Source organism: Chenopodium album, chromosome 1, assembly GCF_948465745.1.
Source record: "Chenopodium album chromosome 1, dcCheAlbu1.1, whole genome shotgun sequence".
NCBI classification, from domain to species: domain Eukaryota; kingdom Viridiplantae; phylum Streptophyta; class Magnoliopsida; order Caryophyllales; family Amaranthaceae; genus Chenopodium; species Chenopodium album.
This window is the reverse complement of record NC_137834.1, coordinates 6,408,877-6,424,154: the sequence shown is the minus strand read 5'-3', so window position 1 is coordinate 6,424,154 and position 15,278 is coordinate 6,408,877. Positions and strand designations below refer to the sequence as shown.

The 15,278-nt window shown below is 34.7% G+C and overlaps 1 protein-coding gene across 1 annotated transcript; it reads left to right on the top strand.

The window, feature by feature from the left end:
* Window positions 1-385: 385 nt before the first annotated feature.
* LOC145641299 (alpha-glucan water dikinase, chloroplastic-like) lies at window positions 386-15,176 on the top strand. Its single transcript, XM_081692267.1, has 33 exons — window positions 386-917; window positions 2,916-2,957; window positions 3,108-3,220; window positions 3,311-3,389; window positions 3,538-3,629; window positions 3,743-3,896; window positions 4,487-4,711; window positions 4,887-5,228; window positions 5,316-5,423; window positions 5,524-5,622; window positions 5,759-5,893; window positions 6,006-6,097; window positions 6,485-6,619; window positions 6,893-7,055; window positions 7,158-7,247; window positions 7,325-7,510; window positions 7,890-7,952; window positions 8,037-8,099; window positions 8,218-8,277; window positions 8,361-8,513; window positions 9,152-9,235; window positions 9,761-9,937; window positions 10,027-10,133; window positions 10,236-10,449; window positions 10,543-10,646; window positions 10,749-10,884; window positions 11,012-11,137; window positions 11,640-11,750; window positions 12,878-12,976; window positions 13,233-13,406; window positions 13,501-13,593; window positions 13,887-14,002; window positions 14,471-15,176. Exons 1-33 carry the CDS (start codon window positions 663-665, stop codon window positions 14,673-14,675), a joined length of 4,395 nt encoding a protein of 1,464 aa, XP_081548393.1. The 5' UTR covers window positions 386-662; the 3' UTR covers window positions 14,676-15,176.
* The last annotated feature ends 102 nt before the right edge of the window (window positions 15,177-15,278 follow it).

The window sequence follows — 15,278 nt, the reverse complement described above, 5'->3', positions numbered from 1 at the left end:
TATGAAAAATATCATCCAATAATAGCAACAAAAAAACACCAAAATGTAACAAAAAAAACAAAACAAAAAGAAAACAAATTTGCCCACAATTTGATAATTCCCTCCCATTTTCCAAATATCAAGGTCCTTTTTTCTCCTTTATTTTTTTTATTTTTATTTTTTTTCTGAAAAATATCTAAATTTGGTATCCCAATATTTGGGCCCCACATTTGGGATCCCTCGCCCCCCACACATTTCGCACGTGACTATCTCACCTTTTCCGAGGATCTTTCTCTACGTGGAGCATCTCTACCCTACACGTGTCTTTTTGATCATAAAAAGAGTTAAAACTACGTCGTTTATATTTCCTATGATTTTATTTTTTAAAAAAGGAAAAAGAAAAGAATAGAAAAGAAAAGAAAAATACGGAGAAAATCATTGGTCACACTTTTTTCCAGTCACACTTTCTCTCTCCAAAATCAAGTGAATTCCTTGCTTGTTGTAAGAGAAAGTTTGCTCAATTCTTAACTTCAATCAAAATCCAATTTTTAATATAATTAGTAATTTTTTCTGGGTAATTATATATAATAAAAAAACACCCTTTTTATTTTTGTTCATTTAAATTAAGAATTGATTGAAAATTTTATATGATTTTTTCTGGGAAAAATTGAGTGGAATTTAGAATGAGTAATTTGATTGGAAAGAATGTAACTTTGTTGTTGGAGCAGCATCAAAGCAAGGTTAATTCTGGGAATTTTTCTGGAATTCCAATATTCAAAGCTCAAGCAACATCAAAGTTAAGGAATTCTAATACTATATTTAGCAAGCAATTTTATGGGAAGAGCTTAAGATCTTTTACGAATACCCAGAAATTAATGGAAACTCGGCGTTTTTCTTTTGTTGCGCGCGCTGTTCTTGCTGCTGATCCTGCTTCTCAGGTATAAATATATAATTCTGATTCTTTTTAATAATACTATTTTGATTAATAATAATAATAAGCATTTGATTTTAAAGTGGTCTAACTTTAACGATAAATATGTCACATTTGATTAGACGGGTGTATTTTAATGGAATTGGTTAATGACTTAATGTACCATATTATCATTTTTATTTTAAATTTTTTGATTTTTATATTTTGGACCTACCTTGTAGATTTTTATTGGAATTCTGGGTAAAGTGGTAATATTGTTATTTGTTAATGGTGATTTGAGAAAGTTTGAATTTCCACTTACTAAATTTAGAAAGTGGCTTACTTGTATTATTTTGGGAGGAGCTATTATAGAAATGTTGTATTTATTTATGCTTTCTAAATGATGTCATGCATTATTCTGTTAGAAGGTCCTTTTGTAGTTCTAGTATGATCATATGATATACTTCCATTATTGGTCAATATAGTACTTTTAGGTGTTGTAGAAGCAACATTTTCCACTTCACAATGGTGATTTTGATTAACTAAAATGTGCATATTTGGAATGCATATTACTTGTTAGAAGCATCATTTTCCTCTTTATTAATGCACTTGTCACTTTATAATGTGAATGCATAATTCTTGTTGAGTTGAAATTCAAATTTAATGGTTTTTGTATTAAGAGAATAAGCCATATTTGGGTTGAGACTTTGAAGAAAAAGAGGAAGACTTTGAGCTTGTATGTGGTTTGACTCTCTTTAGTCTTTACATGTGTGCTTATGTTTATCCAATAAAGATTCACAATGTATTATGCTATTAGAGAAGGTTAAGTTCCTGTCCCATAAAGGGAGGGGTCATCGATTTGAGGATTGCACGGTTTGATTATTTTTTCTAGAGCGAAAACCCCAAAAATATTGATTTCCCTAAGTAGGAGCCATTTGACCTCAGAGAGGATGCTGCGATATCTCCATATTGAAAGAAAAAAATTAGATGAAGGAATGTTAAGAGAATTACCCAATGAAGAATTGCTAATATATAAGTCTATTATACTATGGAGTAATATTATTAGATTTATTACCAATTGATTTTAGAATGAAACCTTTGTTTCCCTGTAATATCATTTGTCATTTGGAATACTAATTTGATGTCAATGAAATTCTTAGGATGCATCACATTATTCATATACATGTATAAAGGTATTACCTTGATGGGTATTTGGAGCAGGAGTCCATTTATCCGGGATAATGAGTTTCAATGGATAAGTTCAGAAGTTAAATGTTGAATTGTTGTACATATTTTATACAAAATCATGTTCAATATTAGCCTATTAGGCTCCCTGGGGCAGGGTGGGGGTGATTAAACATGTACCTTTTTAGTGTATACTTTGCTTTATCTGAATTCACACATATACATATTACTATATTTGGATGTTTGGAAAAGGTATTATATTATTTGAAATAGTAATATTTCATGATTGAACTTCCTTAATATCCCTCTACTCAAATGAAGTGTTTGGAGAATTATACAAATGTCATTTACCATAATAAAACATGTACTAGTTTCTGGACTGCCTCAAATAGAATCATAAGTCGTGAATCCATGAAGCTTCTGTGGAAAATAACAGTAGAGCAAAAGAGAGCTTGGATTAAAGAGATATGAGATATCTATAAGCCATGTCCTGTTTTTTACTGTCTAATTAAGGCAGTTTAAGCTCACCATAAGCTAAACTTGAAGATTTAGTACTATATCAACCTCCTTGATTTGTGTTAGGCATTGAATTACTTTTGCATTTGATGTTGAGCTGATACGTGCTTAACTAAATGAACTTGCTCATTAGGATTGTGTACACCTACTCCTAAGACCAATTTTGAGTCCTATCAATACGTTTGCCTTTCTATTTGATGCTTCTGTTTCTTTTTGTGTCCATTATATATGGTAGAAATCTAAATGACTGGGATTTTAGTGAGTTGCTTCTAACACGGTGCTCATATCTATGTTCCTTCATTCTGATGGTCTATGTCTATTGCAGCAAGCTGGCAGATACAATCTTGATGGAGATATTGAACTGCAGGTATATAGGTCCTGAAAGTCAATTTCTATAATCTTCACTTTTTTATTTTCATGAGAGGAGTTGATAGTTGGAGACTTGGAGTTTGCTTTTGCTTATTATGCTGAAATTTCACATTGGTTAATCTGACACTGTTCTCTCCCATTTGAACAGGTATCAGTGAGCCCTATGTCATCTGGATGCATTTCTAAGATGGAGATAGTGGTGACAAATAGTCATGATGACAATATAGTACTTCATTGGGGTGGGATACGTGATGGAAAAGAGTAATTTTACCAGTTGCTTAAATTTCTTTTTGCTCTACTAATATTCTTATACCACAATTGAGGAGTAACTTTATATTTTCGTTCTGTTAGGAAATGGGTGCTTCCTTCACGCAGACCTGATGGTACTAAAGTGCACAAGGATCGGGCCCTTAGAACCCCATTTAAAAAGGTAAGTTTGGTGCTGTACAGCTAAATGTTGGCAGTTCATTTTCATTAGCATATCCCTTATATATGAGTTTTGCTTTGGGTTAACTTGACACGGTGCTTTCAGAGTATCTTTTGTTAGGCATAATCCTAATGCATGTTTGTGTTTACAGTCAGGTTCTGGTTGTTCTTTGATTATAGAGATTGATGATCCTGAAATACACGCTATTGAGTTTCTTATTTATAATGAAGCCCGAGATATATGGTGTGTTAACTTTGTTGCGACTCTCTACTTAATGGTCCCTTTTCTATATTCATCATACACCTGAAAAACTCTTCTGACTTGTATCTCTTTCCAATCTACTATCACAATGGCAGGTATAAGAATAATGGCCAAAACTTTCAAGTGAGATTGCCTAGGAAAGATGAGAATACTCGAAATGTATCAGTACCTGAAGATCTTGTTCAGATACAAGCATATCTCAGATGGGAAAGAAAGGGTAAACAGATGTATAACCCTGAACAGGAAAAGGTAAGTCATATCTGTAATTACATGAAGCATGTAAACTTTGTATGGGATTTGGAATGAGGAAATCGAGCATGTCTCAATGTGAGGGTTGGGATTAGGTGGCTATGATCCAATTCCTCTGATCTTTTGTTGAACTTTTTCTGTAACATGCTTCTATTTTCTGCTTTGCTCTCCTTTTCTAGTATGACATTTTTTCAAGGAGATTGAAACTTGAATAGCTTACTTCTAGGAGTTTCATGACCTATGAAAGTTGACACCATCATCACATTCACAAGTTAGTTTGCCTTGATAACTGCTTCTGCATGAAAGATAAAACAAAGCTAGGAACAATAATTACTATTTGTTTCTTTATATGGAATCAATCATATCCATGAAGTTCTTCACCAGAAGTAGCTAAATTCATCATATCAAACCCTTATCTAGCTACATGTATTTGTGCTTTGATATAATGAGCGCTTTATGGTGTTTCATCTTTACCAAATAAGAGCATTTAACTTCAAAGAATTTGTGATTTGTTTGTTCTTTGGCAATGACATGCATACCTATGCTAATCCCCCATGAATCTAATTAAATACCTACAATATATCTTATAGGTGGAATATGAGGCAGCCCGTGCTGAGTTATTAGAAGAAGTAGCCAGAGGTGCTTCTATACAGGACATTCAAGCACGGTTAAAGAAAGGAAGTAATGCAAGTGAGGTTAAGGAACAGACTCCTTCAAAATCTGAAAGCAAGATCCCAGATGATCTTGTTCAGATTCAGGCTTACTTAAGATGGGAGAAAGCTGGGAAACCAAATTACTCTCCAGATAAGCAAAGTGTAAACTTCGTATCTCTATAGCATTGTGTTGATAGAGTGTGCTATGTGCTTTAAAATTTAAATTGTGTCAATGAAAGTGTTTTTTTCCTTTATTCCCCCCCCCCCCCCTTTTCTGTTCTTTTTTTTTTCCCTCTTAGCAAGGAAACTAGGAAACTAATTTGAATTTCGTCAACAGAAAGAATTTGAGGAAGCAAGAAAAGAGTTGCAGATGGAACTAGATAAGGGTGCTTCAGTGGATGATCTACGAAAGAAGATTGCCAAAGGAGAGATAAAAACTAAGGTTGCAAAACAGCTAGAGAAAAAAAGCTATTTTTCTGCTGAAAGGATTCAGCGTCAGAATAGGGATCTGATGCAGATTATTAATAAATATGCTGCTGAACCAGTGAAAAAAGTATCCACAAAAGTGACAGAACCGAAAGCCTTATCTACAGTTGAGCTTTTTGCTGAGACAAAGGAAGCTCAAGATGGCAGCCTTATTAAAAAAAAGATATTTCAGCTTGCTGACAAGCAGCTTCTGGTGAGTGAATGATTTTATCTCCAAAATTTCCAAGGAACTACTTCTGTGGGAAGTTAATGACACTGACAAACTCTTTTTCATCCTAAGGTACTTGTGACTAAGGTTGGTGATACGACAAAGATATGTCTGGCGACAGATTTTAGGGAGCCTCTTACCCTTCACTGGGCTTTGTCTAGTAAAGGAAATGAGTGGCTGGTAAGTGCCAACTTGCTAATGTGGTTATCAACCTGAAATTCAAACTATTTTGGTACCTCTCCCATTTGTCTAATTCTGTATGCTCTACGATTACTTGCAGCAACCACCTCAGAATATCCTTCCACCAGGTTCAGAATTAGTGGAAAAAGCTGCAGAGACACAGTTTGCCAGTGTCACCTCCGATGATCCACTACTCCAGGTGTGCCCTTGAACTATCTTGGCTGTCATTTCTGTGGGAGTTAAAAGTTTTTTGATACAGTCTAGAAGACTGATGTTTTCAGAACAGATAGAACACATGGATAGCTTGGATTAACACAAGAAAATTTATTTTGCAGAGGCTTCAGTCATTGGAGATAGAAATCAAAGGTGGTGATTTTGTAGGTATGCCATTTGTCCTTGTGTCTTCTGGGAACTGGATGAAGGACAACGGTTCAGATTTCTATGTTGACATTGGTGTCAGACCCACACAGGTATGCTCTTTACTTATATTTTGCAATTAATGTTGAGTGCTCATGTATATATTCTTTTCTGCTTAATTTCACCTGGCACTGATATTGTACTGCCTGAATTTCATTTCTACAGAAGGATGCAGGTGATGGAAGTGGGACTGCGAAGTCACTGCTGGAAAAGATAGCTTCACTGGAAAGTGAAGCACAAAAATCTTTTATGCATAGGTTAGTTAAATTGCTACAATCAAATCTATGTCGCAGTTCAATAAAATACTTACATTCTGTTCTGATTACACACATTAGTTTGTTGTTACATTGGTTAATGCCTTCATCTTAACCTGCAACTATCTCCTCTAAAGAAACCCTTTCCATTATTCTTTCTGGCTGCTTAACTTGTGTGCACATTAATTCATATTTTGGTGTGTCTGAAACTATCCATTTGAGGAAAATTGGAAAAATATTATCTGTTAAGTGAAAAGAGAAAAAAACTGGATGTTGGAAAGGCTGAGTTTGATCCCAAAGTCATTTTCTGCTCTTTAACATTTGCAAAATAAGCTTCTAAAAGCAGAGAGCATTTAACATGTCATCTAAAACTTATTCCTTTCTTTCCAGATTCAACATTGCAGCAGACTTGCTTGATGAAGCCATGGATGCTGGTGAATTGGGTCTTGCTGGGATGTTAGTATGGATGAGATTTATGGCTACAAGGCAGTTGATATGGAACAAAAACTACAATGTGAAGCCACGGTAAATTTCTTATCTTATAACCTTTGGATGAACTAGTTTTGCAGTTCTATGAGGCTTGTCTCTTCAGATTCAGCAATCTTCCTTGTATATCTTATCTTACTTGGGAATTTGTTTACTTAATCCCCTATCCTATATTTTAATTTTTTTTTATTTTTTATTTTTATTAATGATTTATGTGGGCACCTTTATGGTAGGTACATATTTAATCTATCAAAGCTCTGCCTTTTTTTTTTTTTGCTTACTATGTGTGTCCTTTTTCTTATCATTCTGCAGTGAGATAAGTAAAGCTCAAGATAGACTTACAGATTCTCTCCAGAACATATTCAGAAGTAAGCCTCAGTACCAGGAACTTCTTCGAATGATAATGTCAACTGTTGGTCGTGGAGGTGAAGGGGACGTTGGACAGAGAATTAGAGATGAAATATTGGTCATCCAGGTCAGTTATGGGCCTCTGGCATATGTATAGTTTTGTTTTGGTTCCTCTCTGCGTATGTGATTGATTAAAAAGCCCACTTGTTGCGTAATGTGGTATTTACAGAGAAACAATGATTGCAAGGGTGGACTGATGGAGGAATGGCATCAAAAACTGCATAATAATACAAGTCCTGATGATGTTGTCATCTGTCAGGTATTCTCGAAGGAAATGGTAGAATTTTTTTTTATCCTCTTAGGGAATTGATTTCTCTTACAGATTTTCTCTTCCAGGCATTAATTGATTACATCAAAAGTGACTTTGACATAAGCGTTTACTGGAAAACACTAAATGACAATGGGATTACTAAAGAGCGCCTTCTTAGTTATGATCGTGCTATCCATTCTGAACCAAATTTCAGAAGTGACCAGAAAGAAGGGCTTCTGAGGGATCTTGGACATTATATGAGAACACTGAAGGTAGACACCACACCAACTTTTCTTTTCTCCTTTGACCAGAGTCATCACACCATTTTAATCAAATTTGTTTCTGCGTGCCTAGTAACCAAGGCCTGTCTGTTGCTTTAGTTCTTACTGTATATTCTACCTTGGGTTTTCTTTCAATAAATATTAACCACTGTGCTTATGGTCCAGGCCTTCATGCATGAATTTTGATATATATTTGGCTTTTTTTTTTGAAGGAAATATATATTTGGTTTTATGTGCTTTATTTGATATTTTTTGCATGACTTCATATATTTCCTCGTATTCCAATACCTCCTTGTCTCATCAATACTACGTAGTATATATTTTCTTCGTTTTTGAACATTATTTCAACTTTGATATTTTGATTATGCAGGCAGTTCATTCAGGAGCAGATCTGGAGGCTGCTATTTCAAATTGCATGGGATACAAAGCTGAGGTATAGTCAGTCATTTTCATTCTTCAACACTTCCCCGTTTTGTTTAGAAGACATGATATATTAAATCATATGTGACGACTTCAGGGTCAAGGCTTCATGGTTGGGGTGAATATTGATCCTGTTCCTGGTTTGCCTGCTGGTTTTCCGGTAAATTATTTACCATTCCCTTTTTCAGAGTTTATCTGTTGCTTGTTCCTCTTTTGTTTTGATGTCTGACAGATTCTCGGTACTGTTTTCAAGTAATGTTGTATATCCTTTTGTACAGAACTTGCTTCAGTTTATCTTGGAACATGTAGAAGATAAGAATGTGGAGCCACTGCTTGAGGTACATAGACCATATATCTTTAATTTATCTCTGGTTCTCTTAACTCTATACTTTTCTCCTAACTCTGACGAAATAATATGCAGGGATTACTAGAGGCACGACAGGAACTCCGACCACTATTGTTTAAGCCTCAAAATCGGCTGAAGGATCTTATATTTTTGGATATTTCTCTTGATTCTTCTGTGAGGACAGTCATTGAAAGAGGTTATGAGGAGCTGAATGACGCTGGACCTGAGGTATACATTGAAAGAATTTTCTTTTTACCTTCTCGTGATTGATAATTTTTGGGCCAGCTTCATTTTCTGAGGTCAAAATTGAGGAATGTGGTTCCTTAAGCTATTTTTGGTGTTGATAAATTCCACGCTAATCAACGTATCTGAATCTGTGAGACTACCATGAATTAGTGCTTGCCTTGTATAACTGCTAGAGATATTGAAAGAAGTCTGTTTTATATTGAAATTGGGCCTAAGGATATTCAAAAGGAAAATGTGTAGTTTTGATGGCTCAGAAGGAGCCTGCATCTGGATCAAATAGTGAAATCCATATCTTTTCCAAAAATAGCTAGTGAAATGGACCATAACTTCTTAAGCATCATTTTTTAAGAATATGCTACAAAATGCATACATATTTAGCGTGCCTTTTCTGCGAAAACTGATTAATTTATTGGCTGATTTATTCTTTAATATTCTTACCCGTTGTATACTGATGTAACAGTCTGTTTCCCTGACGTTGGATTGGAATTAAGTCGAATTTTGCGAGTCATTTTTTTTTTCCGCTTTGTTTATTAAATATCTGTAATTTATATATGGACTAAATAGGTTGTTTGGGAAGTATCTATTTTCTAACATGTCTTGTTGTTTGTGTGGTTATGCAGAAAATCATGTACTTCATTTCCATGGTTATTGAAAATCTTGCTCTTTCATCAGATGATAATGAGGATCTTGTCTACTGTTTAAAGGTATTTAGTGCACGAAGAGCTTCAATTGATAAAATTTGTTTATCTTTGTCGTTGTTTCTACTATGTTTTTTATGTAGAAAATTGTTTAGTACTTGATGCATAATTGCAAATTTATTTCTAGATTTTACAAATATATCTTCATTTAATGTACTAAATGTCTACTCACATTTTTGCGAAAACTAAATGTCTACTCACAGTATTTTCCTTTTCTAGTAAAGATTGACCAGTATTGCTCATGGTGGCTTTGAATAATACAACTAGGATATTGTATTAATAGTTCATATCTATGTGCCTAAAGAACAGTCTGACAAATGCTTTTTTCCTTGAGTTTCTGTTTAGGATTGTGGACCATTTATTTTTTTTCCCTTTCTATCCTTTCTTTGTTTTTGTTTTTGTTTCTTCGTTTTGCTAGGTATTGATATGTGTTGATGTGGAAATCTTTTCCTCTACTTATCCTCTTAAAGTAATCTCTTTCCATTTCCTCACTACACAAATCTTTTAATGTATCTATTTTGATTCTTATAGGGTTGGAAGTGTGCACTTGATAAAGTAAAGAGTAAGGATGAAAATTGGGCACTGTATGCAAAGTCAGTCCTTGACAGGACACGTTTGTCACTTGCAAGCAAGGCAGAGTATTATCAACAAATATTGCAGCCATCTGCAGATTACCTGGGATCACTTCTTGGAGTTGATCAGTGGGCTGTATGTCAATTAATGTCTCTCTACCTAGTGTTTTAGCTGTTTGGTTTCGGAATGCACTGAGTTTACCTATCCTTTTGACCGTACTGCAGGTCAGCATATTCACAGAAGAGATGATTCGAGCTGGATCAGCTGCATCTCTCTCTTCGCTCCTTAATAGACTGGATCCAGTTCTTCGAAAGACTGCCAATCTGGGAAGGTTGATTTTAATTCTTTGACTGCAGACTGATTATTCATGCTGTAGTTTGTATCATCAATATCATCAATTTTTCTGATTTTAAACCTGAACTTTCTCAATCAGTTGGCAGATTATCAGTCCAGTTGAAGCTGTTGGATATGTTGTGGTTGTTAACGAGTTGCTATCTGTCCAAAATAAAACCTATGCACAACCTACTATTTTAATTGCAAATCATGTGAAAGGAGAGGAGGAAATTCCTGATGGCACTGTTGCTCTACTAACACCTGATATGCCAGATGTATTATCACATGTTTCTGTCCGAGCAAGAAATTGCAAGGTTTTTGAGTTTTTCCATTCCCCTTTAATATGTTTGACTTTGAACTCTTGTTTCCATCTCGTTTCTTGATGTTTGAGACTATTTCAAATTTAGGTTTGCTTTGCCACATGCTTTGATAGCAAAATTCTCTCTGACCTCCAAGCAGCTGAAGGGAAGTTATTGCGCCTCCAGCCAACATCAACTGATGTAATCTACAGGTAACATAATGTTTTCACACTTTGTCCTTCTCAGAAAAGCTGCTTTTATTGCTATTATTTATTACTGTTCTCTTTATGTGATTTTCATCTTTTGTTTCTCAGTGAGGTGAGTGAGGGTGAGCTCAATGGGGCTAGCTCAAGTGCGGCGAGCGACAATTCTTTACCATCGATAAGCTTGGTCAAAAAGAAATTTAGTGGTAAATATGCCATAACATCAGAGGAATTTACTGGTGAATTAGTAAGTACTTCTGTTCTATATGAGCTGCTACCATAACACCAACTGCTTACTTTGTCCTTCTTCAAGAGTCATATCAGATATTAGAGAAGTTTGAAGTTTGTATCATGATATTTTTCTTTCTGTTCAGGTGGGAGCTAAATCACGTAATATCTCATATTTAAAAGGAAAAGTTCCATCATGGGTTGGAATCCCTACATCTGTGGCCCTCCCATTTGGAGCTTTTGAGGAAGTCCTTTCATATGGCCCCAATAAGGTGTTTTTCTCTTCCTTCTTGTTAATATCATACAGTGTTCCAGAATATTTGGCTAGTTACTTGGATGATGTGGAAGCAATTAGCAAAATGAGAGGCAAAATGTTGTAAACATGTGGTGGGAAAGTGCAAGCTCGCCCCTTTTCCTCACACCACCTCCTCTCTATGATAATTAATCAAACACATTGAATAAGAATGATGACAATTTATAATTTTATAGTGGATATGCTTGATTTTTAGGAAGTAACTTTTTTATTTTCCTTCTAATTTTCCACTTCTCTCTTATCTCGTAGAATTTTTTAGAATTTAATGTTACATTCCCAAAGAGTTGAAGTGAGTACCTTTAATAGGGGCAAATTTGTTCCTTCACCCATATGAAATCTAGCGATAATCTTATTACTTGTGAATAGTTCAACTGGGAAAAATTTGAAGGGATGGAAGGTGTATTATCTTTCTCGTTTTTCAAAGTAAGTTTGTGTGTTTTATATTTCCCATATACTGGCAGGAAGTGAATGACAAGTTGAAGATCCTGAAGAAGGAACTAGTTGATGGAGATATTGAAGCTCTAGCAAAAATTCGCAGCACAGTTTTAGGACTTGTTGAACCACCTCAGTTGGTAAGGTCCTTTATGCACCCATCCTTATATAGTTTTTATGTTTCAGATATCTTGCCTTCTATGCTTTCCTATTACATTGCATATGAGCATTTGATTTGTGGATCAGGATAGTATATACAGAGAGAAATATATTTGAGAATGGGATCCTAGATTGTGGGCCAGCTAAGGGTGAAAAGGGGAATTTTCTTTGGAAAAATAAGATCTAAGTAATATAGGGAAAAACTTCATAGAGCAGAAAATGCAATTCTTAAATTATGCACTATGGAGCATGATGTGGATTAAATTTTCTGGTTAATATTCTTATTATACCTACATATTCTTTATCACACTTTCATGTTCTTTTTTAATGTATGTTATTTTTTTTAATTTATTAGCGGTACGTGTGTGCTCTTTTATGAATAAAGATGAGATAGGTTCTTTTATTTTGCACTAAATTTAAACACAAGCACAGGGTGAATATAATTACCTCTAAAGTTTGGTGTTATAGGTTTTTATTGTTCATATGTATATTCTATAGGGTGTATGAAAAATGGATCTTATATTAAAGCATAGTTCAATCTTTTTACAATGATCAGAATATTATAAAATTTCTGATTATGTAAAGAAAGTTATGGTTAATTTTCATATCATAATCATCATCAGTCATATATTGAAAAAAAAAAATACTTCGCAGTGAGTACCTAACGTGAATCCGTTCTTTTCTGACTGAAACCTACAATAAATGGGGTAAAATGAGAAGATGTATTGAATGCACATGTTTTTAAGCTAAATGCATCTTTTATAACTTTCTGTAAAATAATAATAAAAAAAGGATCTTCAACTTGAAAACAAAATTACATCCTTCTCATTGTTTCCTTCCCTATGTATGTATACTTATGTTACACTATGTGTGTGTGTGTGTGTGTCTTAATTTGCACTCTACATTCCGGGAGAATGATATACCACCAGATATCACTTATGTTTCAAGTATAGGTAGTAGCCTCACTACAGAGTAGAGGTGGTAGCCTCATGTTGTCTCTTGACATTTTATTCTCTCTTTTTTGTCTGCGTACTTTGTATGAAAAACTCTTTCTAGTCATTTTATTAAGTTATGTATGAAATGATTGTTGAACAAAATTACGATGTAGGTTGAAGAACTTAAAAGCAAGATGAAGAGCTCTGGAATGCCATGGCCTGGGGATGAAGGTGAGAAACGCTGGCAACAAGCATGGACAGCAATTAAAAAGGTGAGACACATTTTGTTTTCAGCTGGTGCTTCTGCCCTTTCATTAGAGGATAATCAATTCATCGTCCAATTCTATTTTGGTGCCTTTTCTACTTTGATTGAAAATTTATTGCATGGACCCAAACCTTGTTCCCATCCCTCACAACAATCAATTGCTATTCAAATTTCTTTATACTTCCCATTCTATGTTCATGTTCAATATTCTAAAGGAGGATAAATTTTTTGTCTTGTATGCGAAATCGAAATATGTCTTACAGGTTTGGGCTTCAAAGTGGAACGAGAGAGCATACTTCAGTACAAGAAAAGTTGGGCTGGATCATGAATATCTCTGCATGGCTGTCTTGGTTCAGGAAATTATTAGTGCTGATTACGCGTTTGTTATTCACACAACAAATCCTTCTTCTGGGGATTCATCTGAAATATATGCTGAGGTAATGCAGTTTCTACCTCTTACGTGTATCCATTAGGAATTATCGGACCTTAATAGATATGAATAATTGTGTTAAAATCTCTTATTTGGTGTAGGTTGTGAAAGGACTTGGAGAAACTTTGGTTGGGGCCTATCCTGGCCGTTCTTTAAGCTTCATCACCAAGAAAAGTGATCTCAACTCGCCAAAGGTTACTTTAAGTACCTTTTTTTATTACGTCCTTACAGAGTACACTATGAAAGAATGCTAGTTTCCAGAGAACACTAACAGTTGCCTGAATATGTCTTTGATTAGTATATTTTCTACAGGCATGCATATAACATTATTATATAACTAGGGGATACACATTGTTTCCTTATATTAATATCCAATTTAAATGGGGGTATAAGAATAAAAACTTATCTTGCTATCCAATAAATGAAGTATGCATGCTCATTAAAAGAAAGAAATTGGACTGAACACTGATGAGTTTTAATATTGTAGGTTTTGGGATACCCAAGTAAACCTATTGGCCTCTTCATAAAACAATCTATCATTTTCCGATCTGATTCAAATGGTGAAGATCTTGAAGGTTATGCTGGTGCCGGACTCTATGACAGGTATATTGCTAATATAAACTCTGCATTACTGAATAATCTTCCTGATCATTTTTTATGGACCTTTTAGCTTTCCCAAAACAATTGTACTGTTTCCTTCTTAAGCATAATGCACAAGTTACTCTCTTCATCACTGCAACCTTGATATTGTCTCTGATTTCAATACTTTTCTTGCTATTTTTTTTTATTTGTGGCCACTTTTCTAATCTAAATATTTTTCTTATTCCCTGCGATAATGGGGAGTAATAAGATTATTCAGGGACTGAGGGAGCTCGGTCTTTCAATTTAACACTGAGCACTTCTTGGTTTAATCTCCGTATACTAATAGATCCAGGAATTTAAATTGCATTAGAGCTTTTGATATGCTCTTTAGGAAGTAGAGCAACTTGTTTAAGTTACTTCTATTGGTATGTCTGTCCATTTTGAAATTACTTTTGATGCTAACATCAGGCAAATCTTATTCCTGAACAGTGTCCCAATGGATGAAGAAGAGAAAGTTGTGCTAGACTACTCAGTCGACAAATTAATGAACGACAGCAACTTCCTTCAATCAGTGCTGTCAGGCATTGCAAAGACAGGAAGTGCGATTGAGGAGTTGTACGGTTCTCCTCAAGACATCGAAGGTGTTGTCAAGGATGGGAAGATATATGTTGTACAAACCAGACCACAGATGTAATTAATCATTTCTTGCCTCTTCTCCCAGAGAATCGCCATCTAGGCATACTGTGTCTCAGCACCATGAGAAAATTAGTTTGGAATGCAGGGCAACGGAAAAGCTTGCAATTGAAGTTATAATAGAAGAAGAAACTTGTGAACAGACGACGCAGAACTCAGAAGAAACGAGGCAAGTTGAACTAACAAGTCTAAATCATTTACGACATCTGTTTTCCTTGATCAGAAAATGTGTAGGCTTTTGCTGATGGAAAACAGATCGATTGACTGTCGAGTACAATAAGGAGAAGAACAGTTAGCAGTATGAATAAATCTATGTTAAGCGAAAAGAGTAGCAATAAGAAAAAGGCTAATAATATTTTGTAGCCTTATTATTACACAGAATTATGTATAGCAATAGAAACTTGCCAAAATGGCATAAGTTCATCTTATTCATGGTCATGTTACGAATAATAATACCAGGATTGATGATAATAAAAGTATTCTTCAAATTTCTAGTTACTGATATACTGTAACAATATTTACACATTTACATGTGAGTTTATACAGTATATAAGTATATTAGTAAGAACATGTTTAATTTTGTAGCCCTAAGGACTATATATAA

Bases quoted from the DNA above. Each gene is read 5' to 3' on its own strand.
- LOC145641299 (XM_081692267.1), top strand. From the start codon at position 663: ATGAGTAATTTGATTGGAAAGAATGTAACTTTGTTGTTGGAGCAGCAT. The intron at 5,623-5,758 runs GTGTGCCCTTGA...TTTATTTTGCAG, and splicing joins CCGATGATCCACTACTCCAG to AGGCTTCAGTCATTGGAGAT. The intron at 10,450-10,542 runs GTTTTTGAGTTT...TTTCAAATTTAG, and splicing joins TCCGAGCAAGAAATTGCAAG to GTTTGCTTTGCCACATGCTT.